At 38.8% G+C, this 27,161-nt stretch overlaps 2 protein-coding genes across 2 annotated transcripts in view; one reads left to right on the forward strand and one right to left on the reverse strand.

Annotated features, from left to right (window-relative positions):
• Positions 1-24,723, forward strand: yata (N-terminal kinase-like protein yata). Its single transcript, XM_011307458.1, has 12 exons — positions 1-487; positions 730-876; positions 7,175-7,303; positions 12,898-13,109; positions 13,228-13,318; positions 14,020-14,502; positions 18,301-18,522; positions 18,648-18,900; positions 19,544-19,714; positions 20,058-20,326; positions 21,008-21,116; positions 24,369-24,723. The coding sequence occupies exons 1-12, from the start codon at positions 374-376 to the stop codon at positions 24,500-24,502; spliced, it is 2,334 nt and encodes a 777-aa protein (XP_011305760.1). The 5' UTR covers positions 1-373; the 3' UTR covers positions 24,503-24,723.
• Positions 24,614-27,161, reverse strand: part of Gnpnat (glucosamine 6-phosphate N-acetyltransferase) — a 16,578-nt gene continuing 14,030 nt past the window's right edge. Inside the window, exon 6 of the mRNA XM_011307457.1 lies at positions 24,614-24,974. Within this exon, the coding sequence (XP_011305759.1) occupies positions 24,738-24,974 (237 nt within the window). The 3' untranslated portion in view covers positions 24,614-24,737. The remainder of the gene's footprint in view (positions 24,975-27,161) is intronic.

Genomic DNA, 27,161 nt, shown 5'->3' on the forward strand with positions numbered 1-27,161 from the left:
CACTCCTAAAATCGAAGGAAAAACTTATGCTGACTTCAATATAGTCTTCATAGAGTTATGTCGGTTAAAAATCCATTAGCAACGAGGTTAGCTTTTAGTAAAATATTCCTCTGCGCTGTTGTTGAAGTTGATGGGGGACGAAAACCTAGTATAACAGCAAAAATATTCCATTTGCTGTTAAATAGAAGGATTGAGGTGTCGAGGGGCTGATACGTTATGAGATGTCAGGTTGACGATACAGAGTGATTATAGAGATTAGTGAATGCTTGGAGCACAAGTGGGTGCCTCAGCAACTGACAAGAAAGTTTTCAAATGACAGTAATAGTCAAGTTAATGAATTTAGTGACCACCAAGATTTGTGTTGAGATTCAAAATGTGGTCTCTGTTTTCACGGGATCCCACTAAAGATTTTCCATATGAAATTGGTGAAGTTGTGGATGGACTCGACGGCAAAAGCATTTGGACGCTTTATAGAGCAAAAAAAAAGGTAATTTATTCACTTAAACGAAAAACTGGTTATAATTATGAGTATATAAATATTTTCGCTGAGAACTTAGCCGTAGTGTTTTAAGTGTTTAGTTTCTACTCATTTCTTTACGTATTCGAAAAATTGATTTCCCTCTGTTGTTGTTGACAAATAGATATTTTGACAATAGAAACAGAAAAAAACTTGCGGAAAATTGTATGGAATCAATTTGAAGTACATTCTTTTGTCTTTGGGTGTTCTAGAGTACTTCTGGAGGCGAGGATGTGTCTGTGTTTGTTTACGACATTAAAGCCGCTGGGGAGAGTCAATTAGAAATTGCTAGAAATGCTGTAAAGAGATTGAAAACACTCAGACATCCAAGTATTCTCACTTTTATCGACAGTTTGGAGGTAATTATACATTTCAATTGACTGAAGATTTGACAGTAGATGACACGCCTTCTATCAAGGAAACTAATGACTAAATTATCTATCGGTTATATGTTCGCTGCTTATAATATCGAGTACAAGGTTGATTAATACATAGAGGGCTTCAACTTGACCATTCAGCATATTTCAGCAAAAACAAGGAAGAGTTTGTCATTTTAATAGTCTCAATTGATAGGGATAAAATAATTGGCGAAAAGCATGCGGACAGTTTTGCCCCAGGGCCCATGTAATTTCGGAAGATTCTATTTTTTATTACATTTTTTATCTGTGGCAGGCTGTGAGCCACTTATAATTGTTAAATTCTTTCCATTTAAAGCCCGGTTGGATAATATGATTATCTCGTATAGATTGTGTTTTTTTTTGCATCTGAAACTTTGGTGCAACCCTGCATCAAGCAGAACTGCACCACATAAATGCATGTAGGCTGGAAGAAAAGTTAGAAAAAATTTGAAAAATAGAGTGCGTGCTTTGCAATTGACATGGGAGGATAATTGTTGTAAAGCACAAGTTGCAAATGTCTGAATTGGTGGAGCAGGGGGGTGAGCGAAAGACTCTAAAGGTAAATCATTCGCTGAGGGATTAAGGGAGATTATTTTGCAAAGTCGTTTTCTGCGAAATTTTTAATTCTTTTTTAAAATTTTTGCAATCATAATTTCCTTACCTCATAATTAGCAGATGTCCCCAACTTAGATATCGAAAAATTGACGTGGCGATCAGCTGTCACTTCAACGGGACAGAAGAGGGCTGGAGGGGAAGTGTACAGAATGTAAATCACTTCGTACGCAGCCCATGGAGAACAATTGTTAAATATTATTCTCTAAGAAATTTATAGATATTTTTTTAATTACACCAATTTTACCGTATAATGCGTAGAATTCTCGGAATTAAAAACCTTCAATGGAGGTAGTGATCATTGGTCACTTTGCACGGGTAAGGGAAGGAAGGATGAACCTTGCAGAGTTCAATTTTTATGTTTTGATGTTTCGCAAAAAATATTTAGGTATGCGTTCATTTCACTTCCTCTACCCATCCCCCCGAGACAACTTATCACCACCTTAATTCTGGGTTTCCAATTTAGAGAATTCTGCATTATATCCATTATAGGGTAAGATTATTGCGACTGAGAAAATTCAAAAATACTCAAATATTCAAATTTCTTGGATGAATAATATTCAGCAATTGCCTTTCATGTGCTGCGTACGGAGTGACTTACATTCCGTACACTTATATTCCGCTCATCACCATCTCATTTTTTCGCCATCTAATTCGGAGACATCTGCCAATTATGAGGAAGGAAACAATCTTAGAAAATAATTAAAAATTTCTCAGAGAACGATTTTGTAAAATAATCCTCCCTGAATCCCGCAGGAAATGATTTACTTTCACAGCCCGCTCGTCTCCCCACAGCTTCATCAAATCAGACATTCACAGGTAGTGCTTTTCTAGAATTAACTTTCCATCGCAATTAAAAAGCTTGGACTTTACATTTTAATACTATTTTTTACTCTTTTTAAGCCTGCACCAAAATTTCAGATAAAAAAAATAATAAAACTATACGAGATGATCAGATACTCTAACCGGGCCTTAAATAGTGGTGTAATTCTTCGGACCTTAACTTGATTCGAGTATTTACTGCTTTTTCAAAATATAATTATTTATTGCAATCTCCGCGAAAATTTCTGAAATCTTTGTCGATTTCGAGCATTCTTTGTCACACAATAAGACATCGTAATAACGCAGAAGGTGATAAATGTCATTTTGAACCAAACTGACTTTATTGAAACTCATATTAACCGACTAGTATGTTAAGATACTGCTATTAAGGTATTCGACATCTTTAAAAAAGAAACATCAAAAACTGAAACCATGTCTTTTTTAATGGATCACCCTTTTCTCGAAACAATAACTTGCAAAGAAACAATTTGTTTTCTTTCAATCTATGAAAAATTCGAATAGAGTTCCAAATTCTATCATTAGTTTTTTCTCAAGTTTTCCAGGCGATATCAGTAGAAGCATGGCTTAAAACGTAATATATGCACCTCAACAGAAACTGTTTGTGAATGTAAATACAAAAAAAAATCCATTATAATGGGGTTAGCCTTAAATACATAGCTTACATGATTGATGATAGCAGAAGTTTTCTACTACTTAAGATCACTCGCAATACACCACATATATTCACTTGTACTTTCAGTCCGCAATGTCTCCCTCTCCTATATATAAATGAGGCGCAACCCTATAGCTCGCTAAATCAGCTTATAAATGGTTCAAATTTCATTTACTTATCTCTACGTAAACCGAACTTACGAGTATTTGAATATCAGGAAAGATGAAGTTGGTATGTCACATCTAGCTTGGACGTTTTCGGTTCGACCAAATTTTCAGCGCCAATATAAGCAAAGACTGCATTTCCAGTATCATTTGAAAGCTGATTTTCTGGGCTTTCGAATGATATTATTTTCTATCATTGATATCGATTCGGTCTTTCGTTGCGAGCGTTTCGGCTTGTGATCATATGAAATATCCACGTTATATTTCATCACATGTCCTCATCAAATTAATGGAAGAATAAATATGACTTATATTTTTTTCAAATTTTATTCGTCTTTGATGTTATAAACGTTTCTCTCTGTTTTACATCGTCACCGGCCATTTTTTGTCTCTCATAACCCATTCAGTTTTTTTTTTCAGTAGATACATTTTCATATTTTAACATTTTAATATTAATATGTAACGGTTTTGATATTGATAAAATTAACAAATTATAACAGTTTGGACCCAATTGAGCGGCTTAGCCGTTCCCTCTTTTAGCTTTCGCAGATTTAAGGTTGACACTTGTTCGTTTCTTTCCTCTCTCTTCGTAGCTCAGCCTTCTCTCGTCCTTTTTGTCTTCTATCACGTCTCCGCCTTTCTCAGTGTCTTTTCAAGCCTCCCCAGTCTATCACATATTTTCCTTGTGGGTTCTTCCTTGAGCAATTCAATTGCTCTTGATCCCCACCTCTTCCAGTTGCTTGCTCTCTTGCAACTTTTCATCCTCCTGTCCTAGTCTGCTCATCAGGACTTTGCACCCCACCGCGTGTTTCAGGAGTTCCTTTTTCCTGCCGCACGCTCTACACTCCTCCTTCTCAAAGCCTTTCTTCCCACCCCTGAGCACATTACCGCATCTCCACCTTCCCCAGGCTAGTTTCTGCCCTACCTTCAGGCCTGTATCCCTCCAATATTCAGCCATTTAATTATTCTTCTTCACCCTGTTGTAATAATCACAGTATTTTGCTTTCTCTATTCTATTCCAGTTCTGTTGTCTTTCCTGATCTTCCAGCGTCTCCAGCAGCTCCTTCAGTCTGTTTTCTACCTCCTCATGTTCACCATTTCACATTTCACAGTTCACCATCTCTCAATGACTTCAGCTTGTCCTGCACCCCTTTTCCCCATTCCAACGGATGGCTATTTAGGATCCCCTTGAGTTCCTCCCTTAAACACTTTCTCGCTCACCTACCTTCATCTATCTTGCTCACCTTCAACCGGAACGGCGCCGTTCTCCTCACAGCTTGCACTTCTACACTGCCAGTCCCACGCTCGCCTTGGTGTATTTCTTCTGGACCCTTTCAATCACTTCCTGCCTTTTCCATCCCCATAGCTCCACTCCGTACAACACAGCTCCCTTCACCGTTCCCCCCATGAAATACAGCCGCCTTCGTTGGTTCCTCGGCTTTCCTCTTGTTATTTCTCTTCACGCCTTATTTACCCGACACTGTGCTTTCCCCGCCAGCTTCCTCATATGCCTTCCAAAACTGTTCCTTGTCGTGAACCCCAATCCTAGGTATTTAAACTCCTTCACTACCTCTATTGTTGTCCCTTTATACTTCCAGTTTTCCGCATTCCGCCGTCCTCCCCTCCTGAAGATCATTATCTTGGTCTTCTCTACACTCACCTCCATCTGATTGTTGTCTGACTAGCGCTCCAGTGTCTCCAACATTTTTTCTAGTCCAGCCCCGCCCTCCGCTATCGAAACCGCATCGTCTGCGTACATCAGTACAAAAGCCTTAACCACAGCCCCTGCTCCTATTGCTGCTCCTCCATCTTCTCTCCTCTCGAAGGCCTCCACTAGATCTTGGATAAAGATATTGAATAATATTGGGCTTAATGGGCATCCTTGCCTCACCCCCTTCCCCTTCTTCCTGAATTCTCCTGTCAGCCCCTCTCCCATTATCACTCGATTCCTCGTTCCCTCGTATATCCTCGGTGTCATCCTTGAGAACTTCCCTTGAATTCCCATATTCTTTATCTTTTCCCACAGCTTCTCTCTGTCCACCTTGTCAAACGCCGCTTTAAAATCCACAAATGCTACGTAGAGCTTCTCCCCTTTCTTCTTAAATCTACTGCCGATCAGAGTGTTTACTACAAATACCTACTCCATTGTTCCTCTCCTGATAGTTTCTCATTTTCCTCCAACCAACCTGCCAGTCGCCGAGCCATTATTGATGTCAGTACTTTATATCCAATGCTCAGTAGGGATACTACCCTGTAATTTCCCACCGAGTTGAGGTCGCCCCTTTTGTGAATGGGGTATATCGTTGCCAACCTACATCTGTCCACAAACTCGTCTTTTCTCCACATCTCCTTAATAATATCGATCAATTCGTCGTTTCCTTCCTTTAGGAGGTTCTTCCAAGATTCCGCTGGGATACCACCTTCTCCTACCGCTTTTTCCATTTTCATCATATTCATCGCCCCCGCTATCTCCCAATCTATTGGCGTTTGGGCCAGGTTGGGTTCCTCCGCTTCTTTTCCCTTCTCCTTCTCGCCCCCCCCCCCCACTGCCCCTTCATCCCTGTGTTCTTCCACCCTGTCACCCTCTACATCCTTATCCTCTTATTCTCCTCCGACTCTAGTTTGCTGGTCTTGTTTCATCCCCCCAGGCTTCCAGTAGTAATAACAACGACTGCCTGATGCTCTTCCTCTTCGCCATCTTCCGTCCAGTATTCTGCGTCCTCATACGGTTTTATATCCTCCTTTTTTTTCCCGTGGATCCCTTCTCTAGACCCCTGGCTTTTCTTTTCCAGCTTTCTGCCATTTCTCTCCACTACTCCGCTTTTCTCGCCAGTACCTCTGCTTCGTCCTCTGCCTCTTTACATCTTTCTTGTAGTTGTGCAACCTGTTCGTCCTCCCTATGTCTTCTATTCTTCTCTTGTACCCTTCTCTTCTCGCTTTCCTTGCATGTATTGTGCCTAGCAACTTGCCTTACCTCTGTCCTAATCAGTTGTTCCATGTCCACCATGACTGCTCCCAGTCCGTCATTCACCTCTCAAGTCCTTCCATGCTATTGGTCCTAACCTCGGTTAATGATAGAGGTGTTTCCCTTCCAGCCTCAAGGGTCCCGCTCCTCTCCCTACCTTTCTGTGTCTGGCTTAACCTATAGGCATCGACATTATCACCGTGTGGCCGGTCCGTCTGGTTGCTCATACCAGCACTTCCCCCTCCCTCCCTCTCGCTTAGCTCTGTCCCATGCACCCAGCCTATATGACTTTTACATATCATTTTACAGCTCATTTATTCTGCTTCTCATTAAAACTATTTTCCTTTAACTATGTGCATTCTGTTCTGAGTTATGAATCACTAAGCGTCATTACGACCTGTCACATTTATTTTGAATGTTAACGATTATGTGAAAATTTGAACGATTTAACAGATTAGACAAATGAATTATTCTATATCATTTTGAAGCTCACTTGCTGAGCTTTCCAATTATACTATTTTCATTGGCTTATTTCCAGTTTGCATTGGTATATGAACGATTAAATGTGATAACAATGTGTTCCATTTAATGTGTGTGTTAAGAATATATACTGTAATTTTAGTAATTAAAAACGAAACTGATTAAATATTCTATACTATCCTAAAGCTCGAGAAATGAGCTTTCAAAATGGTACAACTCTCCTGATAAGTATTTTTCGTGTAAATGAAAATACTACTGTTAAAATGCCAATTTATTTCAACAGTATTCACCCAACAAACATCAATGAGAAAACTTCCACTTCGTAACAATATTGGAGAATTATCAAAGATAGGGAAAAAATACAGAATTATCTAAATAAATAAAGAATCTTAGAATTACGGCGAGACTAATGATATGAATGAATTTTTGAAAAATGACAATTCCATGGTCAAGTTGGAATCATATCTTTGTTTCTAAAATCTATCAATAATTTTTGAGTATTAATGAGAATGTTGGGACTAACATTACTTATAATTCTTTTAGACAGATAAAGTTATTTATTTAGCGACAGAACGTGTGGAGCCCCTCCACACTAGATTACTGAAGAAGATTGATATAGGAGAAGGTGTTAAGAAGGAATTGTATTTTGCTTGGGGAATCTTTCAAATTACTGTAAGTCACCTTTAATTATCATTAAAGTTTTACAAATTTTGGAGATCCAAATGGTAAAGAAGTTTTTTTAGCACCTACATAATTTACTAATTGGCTAATTGAGTAGTCATAAAAAGTTTCATATTAGCGCTTCGTTTATGTACATACCATCAATATTGAATAATACAGATTCGAAGAAGACATTCAATGTCAGATCGATTCGTAATTGTACAGACCGTACGTTATCACTTTCGTACGGAATTTAAACTCCAGACATTACCGATTAGTACCCGTGAAACTCGCAAGTCAAAACTACAATTGGGGATCTTCACTGGCAGTTAATTATATAATTTTTGCTTCCAAATGAAAGTACTGCCATCTTTCGATTTTTCGATTCTCTAATTGTACCTGTAAATGACGTAGAACAGACTGAAAGGTATGAAACGAAACGTACTTGATAACCGAAATTATAGATATTTATCAATGATAATGAATTAAAAATAGAAAATTAATCATTTTTTCATATTGTATATCTTCTATCAATGGATGCCTACTATAATTAATGCTGCAAAAATTTCATTATTTTCCCGATACTGGGGATCAGACCGGGGACCTTACGAGTACTAATCCTATGTCCTAGCCACTAGACTATTGCGTTATTATTATTGAGTGAACTATTTTGCATATGCGATGTATATTGGGGATATTGGTTCACTTTGAGAAATTAAAATTTAATCAATTAAAATTTCACCTAATATACTTTTAATAATAATAAAAATAATAATGATAATAAGTTTAAGGCGTAGCGAAGTTGACGTATCCACTGCCCAGCAGCATGGTGTTCCATGCTGCAGCAATAGCCAAGTTAGTTGCGGGCTAACTACCCGTAATTTCCAAGACTGGGTTCTACCAACGAGTCGCGGCATAGCCCCCCACAGCCGATTCCTTTCGCAGGGGGACCATGGATCAGTTGGGAGGGACGACCGATCTAGAACCGACAATGCTAATAACTTGGCTGTCCATAGGATTAGATGGTCGGAGAAGCTCAAGGAGGACCTCATGCAATGTTGGATTGACAGTCAGCCGGCGACTGTCTTGGTCGGGACTTGTGGTGTGCCATGCACCCCGAGTTTGCGCATTTTAGCGCACAGCATCTTCGACATGGGGCTAGTCACTTACGTCGGCAGAGCTATGATTTGCTCGATGATTTCCACGACGACTGTTGAGTGGTCGCTTCTCTCAGATTTCTGTAAGGAGCGTTGAGTCTAACTCGGAGCAACCTACCTACTTGTCATCGTGACAAGGTGCCAGGCAGTGCTTCGAGGGATATGGGATCAAGGAGGGAATGTGTCACGGGAAAGTTGTGTATTCGGCATGACAATCTGGCGTTAGAGAATGAGACACTGGCTACGGTGCTCTCCCCGAATGTTAGATTGCTCGACATAAACTAGGCTCTGTGAAGCAGCGCGTCGACTAAAGCCGCGAACCCTTGCAAGGGGATCGTTTGAGCTGAAGATGAGGAGGCGAATTACATAGCTTCAGGGGAAAATCGAGATGGCTCGGAAGCAGGCGTCACAAATTCAGAGTGTGATTCATTTCATCGTAAATGGACGAAATTTCATATCTCCAATTCGCAAAATATCTGCGAACTTGCAGTATCATCATCATACATTGAATAGGGCAGTCCTCCTGGTTAGCAAGGAGAGATTTGTCGAGAGGGTTCGAGTTCTAGGGGCTACAAAGCGGTCCCTAAAAAAGCGATTGCGGCGAGTGGTGGACAATACTGTCCTTCATTCCGACTCCAGTCGAGCCTTCAGCGCCTGCACCCGACAAGATGCCATTAGTCGAGCAAGTTGAGGAATCCTGGGGAGCACTTGACAGTCACGTTCCTCGTCTCATGATGGAGACTCCAGCTCTTCACAATTTCGTGTGTTTTGTTGACGAACATCGTCGGCAGCGCGCGGAATTCACCCCAGTTACTCAGGAGGAAATTCAAGCTGCGTTACGAGGCATGGAGAACCATGCTGCTCGGGGTCCAGATGGCATCAAGGGTCTTTTGGTGGAAGAGGTTTACCTTGGTTCATAGCCATCTGGTTCGGGTTCTCACATCGTTTATCGATGTGTTGCGTGATGCTCCCTTAGTGGTTGACAGAAGGGAGAACTGTGCTGCTTCTGAAGAAGGGAGACTTGTCTGACCCGGCAAATTACCGGCCGATGACATGCCTGAATACGCTCTATAAACTATTCAGAGGAGTCGGGAATGAGCGTATCTTGCATGATGTAGCCTGTGTGGTGACAGATTCATGAACAGCAAGGGGCGAAACGGTTGCTGTCAGGGAGCAAAGAGAACTTACTCATCAAGCGCTACAGATTACGCAATTCGATATAGTATCGGCACTTGTCAGTGGCCTGGGTCGACTTTCGTAAGGCATTTGATAGCACGAATCATACGCTCATTTTCTTGCTACTCGAAGTGCCTTGCAGTAGAGGAAAATATCGTGAGATGCATCTTGCACCAGTTTGGAGGACGCACTTCACCATAACATCTGGTGCGCGTCGGCTTACTTTTTTCAGAGCGATATCTTAAGCCCTCTCTTGTTTTGCATCTCACTGATGCCCCTGTCTGTCGCCTTGCGCGGCGTTGGTGAATACGGAGCCAGAAGACCCGGCGATCGAAGGCATCAGGTTCGCCATATATTCTATATGAACGATCTGAAGGTATTTGCCACTGGAGTGCGGCAACTCAAGCTCCAGCTTGTTGTTGCAGCGTACTCAAGCGCGATCGGTATGAACTTCGGATTGGACAAATGCGCAGTCTTCCACATGAAGAGGGGGAAGGTTGGGGACGAGATGGGAGAGGTACACCTTGTGAATGGAACCATCATTAGACATCTTGGCGCCGAGGAGTCGTATAGGTACCTTAGCTTGAATCAGCGATCCGTAGTGGACGCTGATGCGGTCAAGGGGACTCTTCGGGGGGAGTATTGTCGGCGGCTTCGGAGAGTTTGGAAGTCCGAGCTCTCCGGAAAGAACAAGGTGACCGCAACAAACAGGTTCGCTGTTCCAGTTCTTCTTTACTCGTTTGGCGTGCTCAAATGCAGGAGGGATGAGCTGAAGTAGTTGCACAAGGATACTCGTAAATTAATGAACATCTACAGGAGCCTACACCTCCCATCTTCGTGACCCGTTTATACTTCCCGCGTGACAGTGGTAGCCGAGAACTACTCAGGCTAGAATCTCTCCATGGGCACTTGGTTCCTGGCTTGGCCTATGACGTGATGGACGGCTTGGATTCTCTCTTGGAGTTTGTGCACGATCATGAGCTTCGTGGGAGTCAGGCCTTTTTCTACAAGGCGGCGGATACCGCAACTGAGGCTCTTGGGTTGTAGTTTCATCGTGGCCGAGGTGGTCAACTAGTTAGTCATTCATTGACCAGTATGACTGAATCTCGGTGAAGAGCGACCATGAAGGAGGCGGAGCAGTCCACCTTGCTTCGTCTGCATGTTGACAGGCCTCTGCATGGCGTGTTCTTTCATCATCTGGAAGGACAGGGCTTGTCCATCCAGCTGACTTGTTCATTTTTGAAGTCGGCTGGCTTAATGTCCGAAACCGAGGGCTTCATCAGGATAGTGTGATAAACACCCTGGTTTATAGGAGCCGGGTTATGGGGTTGCAACTTCCGGATGTTAGGTGGCGGGTTTGCAAACAGTTCCTGGAAACTCTGATGCATCTTTTGTCAACTTGTCCAACATATGCAGTGACGAGTTATATCCACCGTCACAACGTGGCTTTGAGAGTGTTGTATTACCATCTGCCGCATTCTTATGGGATAGATCGGACGCCGATTTTGCCTTATGCTCTAGGAGATATTGAGTTCGTCGTCGTGAATTAGAGGTCTAAGATTTACTGGAACTTGTCGTTTGCGACGATCAGGCTCGTCGCTGCGACGAAACCTGATATCGTCTTCTTCAACTTTGAAGACAAAGGCATCCACGTGATGGAGTTCTCGGCGCTAGCGGAGAGCAATATTGCTGCGAAGGAAGAGAAGAAACGGCTCAAATACCAACCGCTGCTGCTGGAGCTGCGTCAGTTGAACCGCGGGCTTAGGATTGGACTAATCGTCCTGATCATTTGCTCTCTTGGCGACATGCAACAGTTTTTTATATTTGCGCTCGATGATTTCAGCCTGATACAAAAGGCTGTCATACTTGGGTCCATTCTACTTACACAGCATCGTTCTGGACTACAGTAGTGCTCACCCTCTGCTTGGAGCGCTACTGCAGAGCGATTAGGACTTCTTCGTATCTCTTAGCTTGCTGGGTGGTCTTCAAGGTGAAGTCGAAGCCCTCGAGGATCATCCAGCCTTTTAATTTACGAGATAAGAAAATAATAATGATAAGTTAATAATTAAATTATTTAGTTCAAGCTCATCTGATGTGCACTTGAACCCAATAATTCCTGGGACAGCACAACTTCGTGTCAGGTTAATCTGATCAGAATCTGATTCGAATAGTTGCAGGCGGGTGGATCACAGTTTAAGTTTAGGCCCACCTGATCCGAACTTGATCAGCATGATCACAGATGAGCGAACCTCAGGTTCATATTAAGCTCATCCTATTAGGACCTGATCATACTCGTACGGATCAGGTTGGGCAAATCGAAGACTGATCAGTCTCTTATCAAGTTCTGCCCGATCAGTTGACACTGACCACTGCCATATCAAGTTCTGATCAAACCTCAGGTTCGCCTGACAATTCCCAATCGGGAACCTACTCCGGCCGTTTACAAGTTCTACGAAGGACCTCAGCTTATTCCTCTGATGGAAGATGGGCACCTGGTGATGAGGTTTCTCCTCTAGAAACGTGTCTCTCTTCTTGCGTCCACGAGTCATTTTTTTTTCATATTTTGTGAGATAACTTCCTTCTATCCACTCCTCTCGCAGATATATATATTTTTTTTTGTATTACACGGAGAAAAGCAATTAACCCTAAAATAGAGATTCTGGAGCCAAATAAATTTTTTTTGACATAGCTGCTACGTTTACCTCGTACTTTTTCGTTTACTAGTAACCAAAGAGTGCACAGTCCGGCACTCGCTGAAGGTAAAATCAATGTCAAAAAATATTGTTCGGCACATGTGAACCGGGAATTTTCAGTTGGTGTGATTGGCAGCTTTCGGCTTCGCCTCGGCTCGCCAACTTCACACTCGTGAAAATTCCGTCTCACTTATATCGAAATATACTATTGTTGCATTTTCTATCTTTTCTTTAACGAAATGACATAGCGTAATTCAGGCGCTACGGGCTGAAGCTTCGGGAATTTCAGTGTTGCCAAAACTCCCTACTCCTACATACTCCTAAGCAACGCAAGATGATATTATGACTGAAAATTTCGCGGACTTTTCATCTATAAAATTTATTTGTCAATAAGATTGATAGACCTTCACAAGAAAATTATTTTTCAGTTATAGTGATATTCTGTCAGTTCTTCATCATTGAATTTTTTTTTTTAATTTTTGTTAGGAAGATGAAGATGAAAATCTACGTTTGGGTCTCCTAAATAGAACAAATTGCTGCTATAATAAAATGTATTTGATTGAATTTTATATGAATCTAGAGGGCACTTAGTTTTTTGAATAACGATGGCAATCTTCGTCATAACAATGTAAATTTGTACTCTGTATTCGTAAATGACGAGAGTGGAGAATGGAAATTAGGATGTGTTGAGTACATGACATCAGTGGATGCACCTTATACATTTTTACCCCACCCTTTACAACACTACACACCGCCTGACGCTCGAGACAAAGTTAAACCTTCTACGAAATGGTAAGAGAAATTCTTTTGTCTAATTTGTGTACTTGATTTTGAGAATCAAGACGCTTGAGTACTTCATCCTTGAACTATTTAGGTTTTAAATGAAATATTGATGAAAAAATGTGAACAGCTCGATTGACATGTGGGGACTTGGATGTCTTATCTGGGAAGCCTTTAACGGACCACTTGGACAAAAAGGCAAATTAAAAAGTATTGACCAGGTAAATCAATAAATGGTCTAATATCTACCAATTGCTTTAACTGTAAATTAACGTATTAGAATTTTACTTTTTTAAAAAATCCAAATTCCGTGATTTTTTTCTGTATTGCTTGATGATTTTCCAACACCAATGGGATTTTTATCACTTGTCGTATGTTTTAATATAAAACGAGCGCAAGGGGTTTTATGGGTTTCCGGAAATTTTCACTAAAAAATGCGGATAATTCAGCTATGGAAACGTTAATTTCAATGACCCATTCGACATAAGGTGTTATCGCGCTAACAGCCAAACTTATGGCAGGATCATTGCAAAGTAGCAAAAAAATTACAACTTTTAGGTAACATTTGGGACTAGTTGTTGAATGAAGGAAAAAATAACCATACAGTTTCGAGAAAAACGTGCTTAAAATTTTGAACGACAATAATAAAGCTGGCCGTGAGAGCTAAATTTTCCAAAGCTCTATCTCCGAAACTTTTATTCCAATCGATTTCAAATTTTTGGACAGTATTCTAAACATCTAGTAGGAATCAATAATTAAAAAAGTCAATTTAAAAAAAAAATTGAACTTTGCCACTTTCTGGAGGGGATTTCCAGCACAAAATGTACTTTACATGGGATATTTATGAATTTTTAGATTTTGAGTAATTTCAAAATTAAATTTGAGGAATTTTCAGCGATGATATAGAATTTATTTTTTGTAGATTCCCAAACAATTGATGACCGTATACCGTGAATTAACGGGTACAAATTCTGAAGGTCGCCCGAATCCAGCCGATGTAATAGCCAGATGTCGAAGCAACGGAGGATTCTTCAAAAACGATCTGGTCGATGCCCTTTTGTTTCTAGAAGAAATTCAAATGAAAGAAAAAGGCGAAAAGGGCCGATTTTTCTCCTGTTTAGCTGGACAATTAGACAGTTTTCCCGAAGGTGTTGGGAGGTACAAAATATTGCCACAGTTACTGGCTGCCTTTGAGTTTGGTGAAGCCGGAAGTGCAGTTTTACCCCCATTACTGCAATTAGGTACTCAATTACCTGATGCGGAATACCAACGTCGAGTTGTCCCCTGTGTTGTCAAATTATTTGCATCAAATGATCGTGCAACAAGATTGAGACTTCTACAACAACTTGATCGATTTGTCAATCATCTACAACCGTCTACAGTTAATGATGCTATTTTTCCGCAGGTAAATTTCTGTCCTAACCCATTTAATCAAAATTATAGATTATCTTCAGGAGGTTATTTATGAAACAGGGTGTGACATACAGCAAGAGATTGATTGTTCGATTGATCATTAGGGAAGTATTGAAAGTTAATGAAGAATGATGTAGATTCTTTATCGTGTCACGAAAAGGGGTATAAGAGGTGTAATTACGAGCGGGCGTGCACTAGAGCAGAGGTGGGCAATCTCAGGAGCTGCAGCGATAAAATTATTAAGGTTCCAATTATAAGGGACCTAACGTGATCACAAGGGTTGTCATATATTTGTGTGGTAGGGTAACATCGAGCAATGGTGCATGCGCGTGACTGAAATGTGACGGCAAAATGGTTTAAACTTTTTGATGAAAAAAAAATGGAATTAAAAGATGATGTTTTAGATTCAATATTGATCGGTGGAAATGAAAGTGGGATGCTCGTGAACTTGAGAAAGAAATAATTCATCGTCAATTAAAAATTAGAGGATGTCGATAATTTTTGTGATTGTGAGATTTGTTCATTTTAATTTGGCATCGAGAGCGAGTAATATAGAAATGAATAATTTGAAAATGCATGTCAAGTCAGGTCTATTATCAACATGGTAATATTTAATCATTGTTTTCCAAACAATATTTCAATTAAAATTTCAAAATAACTTCAAGAAATCTACGAAAGGTACGAAATCTTTTTTCACAAAGACAATTAAAAGCAAGCAATGACCAATCAAAAGGATAACAACAGAAAAAACAATAATTGAAAAAATGAATTTTTCTATTTCACTTTTCCCACCACCAAGTTTCTGCCGAATATCTCCACTACTCTTGCCTACACGCAGGGCATCGTGGGTCCGAAGGGGGTGCAGCCATAAATTTTATGGCTTGGGACAATTTTGCCTAATGAAGGTCGGGAGCTGGAGAAGCTCCGAGAGCTGAGGTTGCCCACCTCTGCACTAGAGGGTTGTCGTTCGCAAAAGCTCTTCGGGACGAACAGGTTAACTGGAGGCACCAACACTCCCAAGGGATGTGCTATTCTTTTTTATCACTTGATCTATATGGCTTCGAGTGGTGATGACTATGGGGGACTGATCAAGACTTCTTAAGAATGGTTAGATTTTACCATTCTACCCGGCTAGAAATGGAGCCTGGAACCTATCTGCTGTGAGGCAATGAACTTACTCACTGCACCTGGCCACCGGGGGATTGAGTCGAAGGATAGAAAATCGGCAGAGACGTCCAAGATCAGCGTGCCGCTAAATAACCGTAGCCATGTTGCTAGTTTTGTCATTTTAGTGTCCTTGTCCTTGTGATGAAGAGAGATTATTAATTAGGATATTTAAGAAAGATTATTAAAATAAATTGGGGTTAGTATCATTGTTCCGAATTTTGGCGTCCCCTCATTTAAATATGAATGGTTCGAATATGAATATGTCGATCCCGGATGCTCGGGGAACCCTCAATTTCAGATGACTGTCTGCAATAGATCCCTCTCGGTAGTGACATTTGTCCGATGCTCATCGAATAAGCGGGTAGGGCCTGGTAAAATTAATTAGTCGGCTGTTTACGTACACCGTTTGTATGATATAGTTTAAGATCCCATTTCCTTTTCCCACAATTCATCGGTCTCTCTCTTCTTGGGTTTTCAAATTCTCTTATCTCATATTTGCTCACGTAATTTTCCTCTACGCAGTCTTTTCGTACATATATTTTTTTCTTTTTGTATTTATTGAAATCCGGTGGAGAAACCCGACTATGTGCGATACTTCGTAGACAACAATAAATTTATTTATTTTCTGTTTGTTTATTGCCACTCGAACAAGAATCGTCGAGATTACCAATAATTTCAACTAGTTTAACAAATATTTAGCCCTTTCAAGGAAGGGCTTAAAAGATACGTTGAGTTGAGCAAGATAAAGTCTATAATTTCTTTTATTAATAATAATATTTTTGCGCTGTTCTCCGAATCCGTCCCTCTCTCCACCATCCACTATATAACCTAAACCCAACGTAAATCTACTGAGTAGTGCTTACCTATAGGTATAGATACCTATCCGTCAGTTCACCCTTAATCTATTCTGTGAACTACATGGAGAGAAAAAGTCTGTCAAGTTTACCTATCCGTTCGTTAACCGCCTTGTGTTTTAGCCGCACGGGAAGGAGTACTGTACCGCTTAGAAAACCATGACGATTACTTGGTGAAAGTTATCTAGCCATTTGAGAAAAATTGCCTAAAAATTAGGTAATTTTTACCCGAATAGCTACACTGAGAACAAAAAATTCCAAATCTTTTGCAAAATGTTGATTCTACAAGTGAATCTGGGACTCACTGTATAATTACTCCCAGAACATTTGCTAATGCCAAATATATTTCCTTGTGATTAGTAAAGATTCTTAGGTGACAAATTGTACTAAACGGTACTTCGAATGGTAATTTCTTGATGAGAAAAATCAGCTCGCGCCCGCGATAAATTTTTTAGGTCCCTTTTTGTTACGTCAGTGAAGACAAGACAGGGTGGCAAGGCATAGATGAGAAGCATTTTTCGATTAGGTGAAAATGTGACAAGGATGTCAATGTTATACGTCACTATGGTCATTTCATGGTTTATCAAAATTTTATATTGAGTAATACATTTTCTATCATACCTACATGGAAAGTTCGATTTGACTCCCCTAATGCCGGGAAGAAAGTGGCCTATTCTACCCTTCAGATTTATTTCTTCAGAATTTCTGACACCTCGGAGTTAAAGGCAACTGCGAGATGGTTCGACTAGATTTTCTTTCTTTGATATTGCCCTAGCACCTAATATTAAATTTATTTATCATATGTATGCGCATTAGAGTTTTTACATTTTGTTGCCATCCCTTATGCAGAAATATTATAATAATTATACAGATTATAGAAGCTTCTCCTTGTTACATAAATTAAAAGAAAAACAAATCTTAAAAACTGTGTTTGACTTATTGAGTGCTCAGAGCGTAGAAGCAGCCGTTTGAAGATTGCCTTTGTCCCTGCACTGGAAAAAAAGCCCGCTGACATTGGTGTTTCTCCTTACGCCATCGCGTCGGTTGTCAGAGTGTCCTCCTAGATTGCTTCTCTTCAGATACTAAGCGTAGTTTCCTCTTCCGCTCCTCCGGTCTTCAAAGACTTGTCCTGCTCCCTCCAGCCATCTCATAGGCCCCTTTGAGACCTCTTCGCCATCTTGGTTCAATTACTGTATCACTATTTTCTAGGCGAAAACTTATTGGCTGTAAAACTTCCTCGCCAAATCTCTCAATCCCTCAGGCCCAATCTTCATCTAGAATCCATTATTTTTTGGTCAGGATGGGTTCCAGAATCCACCACAACGCCTGTGACCCTCATATACCTCCCATTCTGCTTCTCTGCCATCGGCCGACCAGATCCTTGCCCAGAGCATCTCGAGCCTCTTGCTGTCACAACGTATCTACCCTCTCCAGGACTCCTTAGTACTCTGTTCGACCTCAGAGACCAACAATCCCTTCAGCATGCCTAATCCAATGTCTTTAACCTCTTCCGATGTTTCTCGTTCAAAACCCGACACAATCGATCTGCTCAGCCAATGGTACATTATAATCCAAGGGCTGGAGCTTCGCAATTTATTGTACGCCGCAACCTGAAGTACATTATTATTAGTATATTAAATATAATCTATACACTTGAATTAAGTTTAACATACACTTGAAATAAGGATAATGATATACTTATTTTCAGTACCGAAAAGTTATATTAGTGCAAACAAAAAAATTAAGAAGAACACTGTCATGTCTTTTAGGTAGCCCGTGGTTTTCTAGATACGAATCCTGCTGTACGAGAACAAACAATCAAGTCTGTGGTTCATTTAGCACCCAAATTAGATTACAATAATCTCAACGTTGAAGTTCTTAGATACTTTGCAAAATTACAATCTAGTGATGAGCAAGGTGGGATAAGGACTAATACTACAGTCTGTCTGGGGAAAATTGCTCAACATCTACATCCGCAAATTCGTCAAAAGGTGACATTTTTTTAATGTAAAATTTAATGAATAAATATCAATTAAATAGCATTTTCTCTTTGTTTTTTTGTTTGGATGCACTTTTAATAAGTGAACCAATTAATAAATCAATAAATCAATCCAAGGTACTGATTGGAGCATTTATTCGGGGTACAAGAGATCCATTTCCCCCGGCAAGGAGTGCCAGTTTATCTGCACTAGCAATTACTCAGCAATACTATTTACTCCAAGAGGTGGCCAATCGTATTCTTCCGGCCTTGTGTCCACTAACAACTGATGCTGATAAGAGCGTCAGAGATCACGCTTTCCGCACTATCCGGGGCTTTTTGTCAAAGCTCGAGAGAGTTTCAGAGGACCCTGGACTTCGAGAATCAATGGGTAATTTATATCTTTTTCGTGTTCATCCCAGTGTTCTTTCCGGACGTTGCTCAAAAAATTATTCACTCAATAACATTTTTTAACCTACGGATGGAACATAAAGGACTTTTGCCCACACGCAAGATTACCAGCCAAACTGAAGGCAAGGTAAATCGCATAGGTGAGCTAAATTCTGCGTGTAGGAAGGTATCCTTTATGTTCCCTTCCTAGGTTAGAAAAATACTGTTTCTGGCGAATATGAGGTTAGCGAATCAGTCGAAAGTGAATTCTATACTCATATCAATTAAAAAAGTTCTTCATGGTCGTGTGGCGAACAATATTTTTTGTTATTTAGTCCGTAAACAGAGTTAGACGGCCGTCAAGTATTGCTTCATGATCTGAGTGACCAAAAGATGATTTTGTGACTGTTTTGGTGCCTCAAAATTGCTGCAAAGATGGGTATTCGCGATGGGTATTAAAAAAACATTGGCATTTTATATTGAATTAATACCCACCGTCGCAGAAAGTCCACACAATTTTTGCAACGTTTTAGAGTTATAGTTACATCCGTAAATAATGGATGAGACGGATAACATGATGATATTTCATTAATTTCTTGAATACGCCTATTATCAATTAACTTACCAATTTATTCATTGAACAGAGGCCGACGTCAATACTGCAACTCCAAGTCTCAGCAATGCAGCAGCCACGTGGGCCGGTTGGGCTGTTACAACGATGACAGCTAAATTCTATCGAAGTCAATCAGATACTCCAAAATCTTCCAATCCTTACGGTGCACCACGCATTCTACTGAATAAACCTGCATCACTCGGTGAGTATTTCGCAAAACTCGAACAGAATACAGAAGTGAGAAAATGCGATTTTGCGGGACTCAAAATTAAATTCTGAAAATGTCTCTGTTGAAGCCTTACGATTTCCTATGAGCTAAAAATGAGTATACAAGAGTGAGGCAAATTGAAGCATCTGCTTAATACATTGATTCAGTCCAAAAAATAACATAATCTAGTGTTCTACTTTGGCCTGTTGTTTTGCATTGTTCTACATTCTTATTTTTTCTAACTTTCTTTCTCTAATTTATGAACTCTGTGATAGGTACTGGGTGAATAATATAATTTCGGGGAAGATTTAATTGTTACATATTTTTAAATATTTAGAACAAGCGAGTAGTTCTCAAAGCAGTGCCAGTACGACGGCAACGACAAGTAGTGCAACGAGCATGACTTCATTGGAACCCGATCATGACCATGATTCACAACACACGGCCCATACTAATTCTGATGGAGATTGGGATTGGGACGCTGATAATTGGGGAGATATGGAGCAACAGCCTACTAGCATAACGACCACAAGCACGAGTAATCCGTCTACATGCGCGACAGTTTCGAAATCGAACGATCATTGGAGTAGTTTAGAGGAAGAACCGGTAAGATTGACTTCATTTTGAAGGTCAGAAGGCATTCCTGAGATATTTTTTTTCAGTTCGATTTCAATCACCCCGAATTCAGTATTCGAGAAATTTCTTTTTTACTCACAAGATGAAAGGGTTCATTCAAAGTTCATGATTATTCAACTTGTGACATTACAGTATCACTAGGAACACTGCTTTCTTTTTTTTTTAAATCGATTTCTTCTATCGCATTTCATCAAAATCGACTCGTTTTACAATTAGTCTCCTCAATTCACCACAAACTATAATGTCGATTTAATGATTAGTTAAGCGATATCTGCCAAATTTGTGAAAGACATTCGACAGGTCCGAAGGAAATTATCGGTTCGATAATTTCTTGTAGCCTAGAAGATTATGAGATTGGAACAAGTCATATGGTCGCGAATAGTGCACTCTAATGGGTTAAAATCAAAATGATCAATCGAAATGACCAATTTTCTCTGCAATTTATTCTACTACTACCGTTATATTGACAATTTTACGCCAACATCACTTTTTAATTGGTTGACTTTAAACCACTATAAATAACTACTTTACCTTCAATGATGCTGTCTCTTTTTTGCCCTATTTTTACATGGGATTAATTCTCCCAATGCCCAGGAGAAACCCTCTATTATTCTCATTATTTTTCAAAAGGATTTTTTTCATTGTACATAGGAAGAAGAGGGTGCAGAAGGAGTTCAGGACCGTACAAAAGCTTCTGAAACTGGTTGGGATGATCAGGAGTTTCAGGAATTGGATGAATTTCACACTATAGAGTTAGCAGGTGAATTAATAAATCTCTAAAAGCAACTTGTTTAACATTTTACTACTGCTAAAGCTACTTTTCCGCAATTATATCGAAATATAATATTTTGTAACACCTGTCTAATCTGTAGTCTCAAGATCACTCTTCGGAACCGTGTAGTGTACGTAAAGTGTGACTGGGTGCATGAAAGTTCGCGTTACGCACCCAAAATTGAACTTGCGCACGACCTTTTCTTTTACGCACTCCACGCGAAAACATATGGTTTTCCTTCCTAAATAACTCTGCAAAGTGAATTTCGAAAAGCATCACGAAAATAGTCTGTGCTACATTTACGTTTAGAAAAATTATCAGTTGATGCACTAATATGGACATGGGATGTATTTTATATCAAATCGATCCTCTTCAGAAATTTTCCATCCTTTTCGACCCCATGAGAAGTGTTTCTTAAAATTTTTTCCAATTTTTTTACTCGACCCGAAAAAGGTTATGAATTTGTCTTCAAAATCTTTGTTTTTCAATGGATTTCTTGGAAAAAATACAAAAAAAAATCAAGATGGAAAGTCTATGAAATTTTCGCTTTTTTCAAGAAAAACCGTTGTTTTTTTCAAAGTTTGCCATTTTTGATTTGTTTTCTCATGTGGGAGTTAAACAATGCATCGATTTTTAAAAAGAAGATATCTTTAATACTGAAGGCAATCGTGGATGGTAAGAATGAGAAATATGATCTCTCTTTTTTGTCATCCAGTCATGGTATCAGCAGTCCCACGGTTAGATAAAAGTCCAGTTCTATATATGATGCACTATTTGACTGACTTGGCATCAGTGATACCAAAAAACTAACTATGAAAACTAACCGTAAGATTGCTCGGCTCAGCAAATTGAGATTTGGTGAGAGCCCTGACGAAGTCGTGAAGACTGGAGACAGTACAGTATGATTGGGAGCTGACCACAGCAGACCTCTGAACTCCGAACTTTAAGCTAACCATGAGTCAAACTAAGTAGCAGTGCGTATACCGATCTGATCGCTAATCTTCATCGTGTATACCTATGTTTACAGCCCGATAAAACTCTCCAACATCACACTAAGAAAAAACTTCAAGTAATTCTGTGGTTATCCATGCCAATCTCAGAGTGGGCCAATTTTTTTTATAGCTGTTTTATTTGATTGCAAAACAATTTTCAACACAAAAAAACTATATTTTTCATAAATTTTATTGATACATTAAAACGAATACAATTAAGCAATTTTACAGTACTATGTTATCAATTGATAGTCTCAATCTACGATGATTACAACAAGAATTGAACTTTTAATTAAAATATCAATTAAAATTGGTAATATAATACTGTAATAAGGCCGGGTTGGAGGGGGAAAAATTCTGCGCGTTCTATGTGAACATAAAATCTCATTATTTCGCTCCCGCCAGGTGGAGCGCTCGCTTAATTTTAGGTCTCAATTGAATTGGTTTTGGAATGTTTGCTGGAGGAAGAATAGGGATAACAACATGGCTGTTGTGTGCTTGACTTAGTGCTCCGAACTAATAAAATTAATATTAATTGTAAGTTTGTATCCATTTTTAATAAATTAGGTACTTAAAGTATATCTAAGCTTGCTAGGTAATGAATTTACGCAGTATTGAGAAGAATAAAGGCTCTGCTCCTCATTTTATTACTTCGGAGCACTAGGTCAAACATACGACAGCCATGTTGTTATCCCTATTCTTCCTCCAGCCACCGTCCCAAAACCAATTCAGGTGAGACCTAAAATGAAGCAAGTATTCCACCTGGCGGGAGCGAAATAATGAGATTTAATGTTAACATAAAACGCGCAGAAATAGTTTTTTTTTCTGAAACTTTGGTGTAGCCGTGCATCAAGCAGGGTTGCACCACAGAAATGCATGTAAGCCGAAAAAAAGTAAAAAAAAATGAAAAATATGGAGTCCATGCTTTTTAATTGAAATGGAAGGGTAATTCTAGAAAAGCACAAGTAGTAAATGTCTGAGGATCAGAGGGGCGAGGGGAGGGGGGCTATAAAAGTATAGTATATTTTACACTCCTGGGAGAAAACTCTTTTCGCTTCGCTCGGTTCGATCGCGCTTTTTACTCCCGCTGGGATATAAATGCAGTTTTTAAACCGTGTCCGAATGTATGTATGCATATGTGTATATGTGATATCATTTTCCATTTATTTTCTCTAATTGCTCACCCTCATCTCAACCTAATTGAATCTTTTTTTCTTTCAAATGGAGTACCTACTTGAATTTTAGGTCATAAAAGTACAATGTTACCAAATTATTAAATTTAATGAAATACAAATGAAAGATTATTTACAAAAAAGAAAGATAATACGAGGAATAATCATTCGGAAGCATATTGCTAATTTATTAGCAAAGACAACTATATGATATGCGATATAAGAGCAATTCCCCACTTGTTTTCACTTTTGCTTGCTGCTTGATCTAGGCCTGCACCAAGGGTCTAGTTAAAAAAAAAAACAATTTATATGAGATAATTAGATAAGCCAACAGGGCCTTAATACCATATCTTTTATTGTATAAATCGAGTTTATGAAAACGAAAAACTCTTAATTTAGGAAATTTGGAAACTTTTTTACAATCAAATTAAAAAAATAAGAAAGAAATATTTAAGAATATTAAATTTTTGCTGTAGTTTTTGCCGAAAAATTCATTCAAAAACTAAAATTAAAAAAGAATACTGAAGGGTCAAGTTTTAAAGACGTTATGACTATTTAAAGATAAATGCTCTATTTAAAAAAAAATTAACACCTTCTTTGGGTTGGAAGAAAAAATTGAAAAAATTCAGAGAAACGTTTCTCATAAGGTAGAAAAGGATAGAAAATGTTTGGCAAGATCGAAAGGGGGCGGCTTTAAAAGCGGTCGATTTGGCGTGGAATACCCAACGTTTCGTACTGTATGTGCAATGGATTATTATATTCTCAACTGCCGAACATTGGTGCATCGAAAAATCCAGACTGTCCTACTCAGGTATAAACTATAATGATGCCCAAACTATTCACACATCCCAAATAGAAAGAAAAACATCCTAAACTAATTTAATAATTCGTTAATAACTGTTATCAGAAACAACTGTATGTTTTCTATGGCCCGTCTATTCCCTCTGCTACTAAACATAATGTTTATATCACGGTGGTTAGCCCTAAAAATAATCTGCATTACATCCACTCCACGATCCACTTATAACGACAGCCTAATGAATTCTTTGATGAAACAATTATTCCTTCTGTTCTAGGCGGATCAGAACCTAGCAACAAATTGGAAGAAGCAAAAAAGAAACGTGAGGAAAAAAAGTTGGCACGACAACGACAAATGGAAGCAAAAAGAGCTGCCAGACTACGTACAACACCTGCAGCTAAAAAAGTTTAATGGTTTTTTAAACAAGTAATATATCGATTTTTAACATGATGGCAAGTTATATCACAAGAATCAGTGTAATATACATTACTTTAGTAGAAAATAATTATTATTGAATAAACATTTTCATGTGGAAATTCTTTTTATTTCATCCCTGCGCTATTTTCAGTTGCCATTTTCTTTTAAGAAATTACTCAATTTGTGTTCTAATCTAAGGTAAAATTGTCGAAATTCGACAAAGCAAGAATCACAATCGAGATTGTTCACTAATCGCTTCAATTCTCATGTTCATAGCATTAGCATTTCCAGGCTCTCGTTTGAAGCCTAAAATTTCGTAAAAAGGAATTAAGCGATCACGACAGTCCAGAGATAATTTGTAGCATTGTAGACGCTTTGCTAATTGAGCAATTGTTGTTACTAATAACTTCCCGAGTTGTTTGCCTCTGTAAGTTGTGTTCACTACTACATCTTCGAGTCTTCCTTTCTGTAAAATAAAACAAAAAGAAACAACAAATTTAGTTTATAAACTGTCATATTTGGGATCTGAACTTCTCTTGAATGTCTTCAGATGGAAAGAGAAAATGGTAAGTTGTTTTTCAAATATATCCTCACCTGTCTTTTGTATGGACTTTGTATGGACGGGTATGCATATTTTGATTCACCTCGACAGGGGCTATCAAGATGAATATTTTGACAGAAAATAATGGGATGAAGTCATGTCGTTACGGAGATGTTGAAGAAATAATATGTACATACACAGTCGACTATCTTTTGAACTCTATGTCCGATTGAGCGTTGATTTAATAACTACTAATGGCATTATAAAAGAGACCTTTCGGGACGACAAATTTTAAATTACTATATCAATTTTTAGAGTAGCGGTATAGTAGCTACGCGGGTGGTGTGTGACTCCAGCGCCATCCCGGCGCTAGGCGACATTCAAGCTAAATAACGTTTTGTTGGGGTAGTACTTAGATAGGTATCCGCTTAATTACACCTCTCTGCCTGGAGAATGCCGGCGATAGGCATGAAGTACTGTATTCATTGAATTAGTGTGACTAGTCAATACAGCAGAATCCCTGCATTGCCGACCAGTTGCAAGACTGGATTTTTCCATGGTTTCCCTCACTACAAGCCCAATGAGTGCAGTTGAGAAGTCGGTTCATACTACCGCAAAAAGAAGAAGGAGGACAGACAGAGAGAGGCTTAAGGTTATAAGACGAGAGGCGCTTATAAAACCATAATGGTAGCAGAAAAAGGAAGATATCTAAAAAAAGCAGTCTCAATTTTTTACTTCCGAACGCAAGCATTGCAATCGTCCAATCCTGACCAAAGAAAAATCTACTTTTGCTTGAAAACGATGTAGAATGGTCTGAGATGTAAAAAAAAAAAATTTTTGAAAATGCCTGTGGGTGGACCAGTCTGACCAGGGGTCATTTATTAGTTGATAAAAAATACAGGCGAGTAAAAAAATTTCAAAAAAATTGAAATTTTGCCAAATAGTAAGTGAGAGTTGAGGTTAACTCTGGACTTGAGAAAACGTGATTTGTTTATAACTTGTTTTTTTCGAAATAGCTCCAAAACTAAGTTCGATATTTAATTTTCTAAAATTTAATTCTTCTGTTCATCATTGGCACTCATGGAATTAACCAGAATTTGGAAAGTGACCCCTGGAAGAATTCATAGTTATTGTCACTTTTATGTTTTTGAAAAAAAAAAGTTGTTTGCCGTCTCCCCTGCGTAAAAATCGACCGATAAACTTAAAATTTGAACGAAATTTTTCATTTATTACTCAAACGGATGGTATCGAAAATGCATAATTGAACGATTAGTTCTGCTCATAGTCAATTTTTATATAGATATAATCAATAGATCTAATCTAATAGGGAAAAACATATTGTAGGAACCATTTGGAAACTCGGCATCAATTTATTAAGGAGTTGCACTACCCTAACGCTCGGAAAAAACAGGTTAAAAAATGAATTTATTTTTTAACGCATACATAATATTTATACGGAAACTTTTATATTTCCGAACAATTTCCAGGAAAAATTTTTTTTTTTTAATTAAAAAATGGCGGGGATATAAATTTTTGGTTGGTGCTTGTTTTTCCAAATCCTCATTACTGGTGGGCACGATTTCTCACTGGGGTATCATTGGAAAAATTCAAAGAACAAAATGTATTATTTAGACAGATAATCGAATGGAACTACGAGGGGAAAAAATTTTTTTAATTTTTTTGAAAAAATGGCAGTGACTTGAAGAAAAAAGACGATTTCAATGTACATTAAATAAATTTATAACTTGACAATGAAACAACCAATCAAAAAAAGCTCGTAGTTCTATAGATAATTTTATAAAGAATACGTGGTAAAAATTTCATCGAAATCGGTATGTTTGATTTTGAGTTATGGTGCCCACTAGTTTGAAAAACGTGGTTTCGAGAAAAACACAAAAGAAGAAAAAAGGGCGCGGCAGCAACTACAAATCAAGTTTTTTTGGTTCACCTTCAGTCAAAGATTTAATATGCGCAATTAACGATATTTACCCGATGATGTCACAAAGCAAACTGAACTTCGAATCCTAATGCATAACTGCACTATTGTTACCTGTAAAATTTCTCGGAAAGGACGAAGCCGCTACCTGGCCCGACTGCAATCGTAGTCCCCCC

This window comes from Fopius arisanus, unplaced genomic scaffold, assembly GCF_000806365.1.
Source record: "Fopius arisanus strain USDA-PBARC FA_bdor unplaced genomic scaffold, ASM80636v1 scaffold00054, whole genome shotgun sequence".
Classification (NCBI taxonomy): domain Eukaryota; kingdom Metazoa; phylum Arthropoda; class Insecta; order Hymenoptera; family Braconidae; genus Fopius; species Fopius arisanus.

Bases quoted from the DNA above. Each gene is read 5' to 3' on its own strand.
- yata (XM_011307458.1), top strand. From the start codon at position 374: ATGTGGTCTCTGTTTTCACGGGATCCCACTAAAGATTTTCCATATGAA. The intron at 13,319-14,019 runs GTAAATCAATAA...TATTTTTTGTAG, and splicing joins AATTAAAAAGTATTGACCAG to ATTCCCAAACAATTGATGAC. The intron at 21,117-24,368 runs GTGAATTAATAA...CTTCTGTTCTAG, and splicing joins TCACACTATAGAGTTAGCAG to GCGGATCAGAACCTAGCAAC.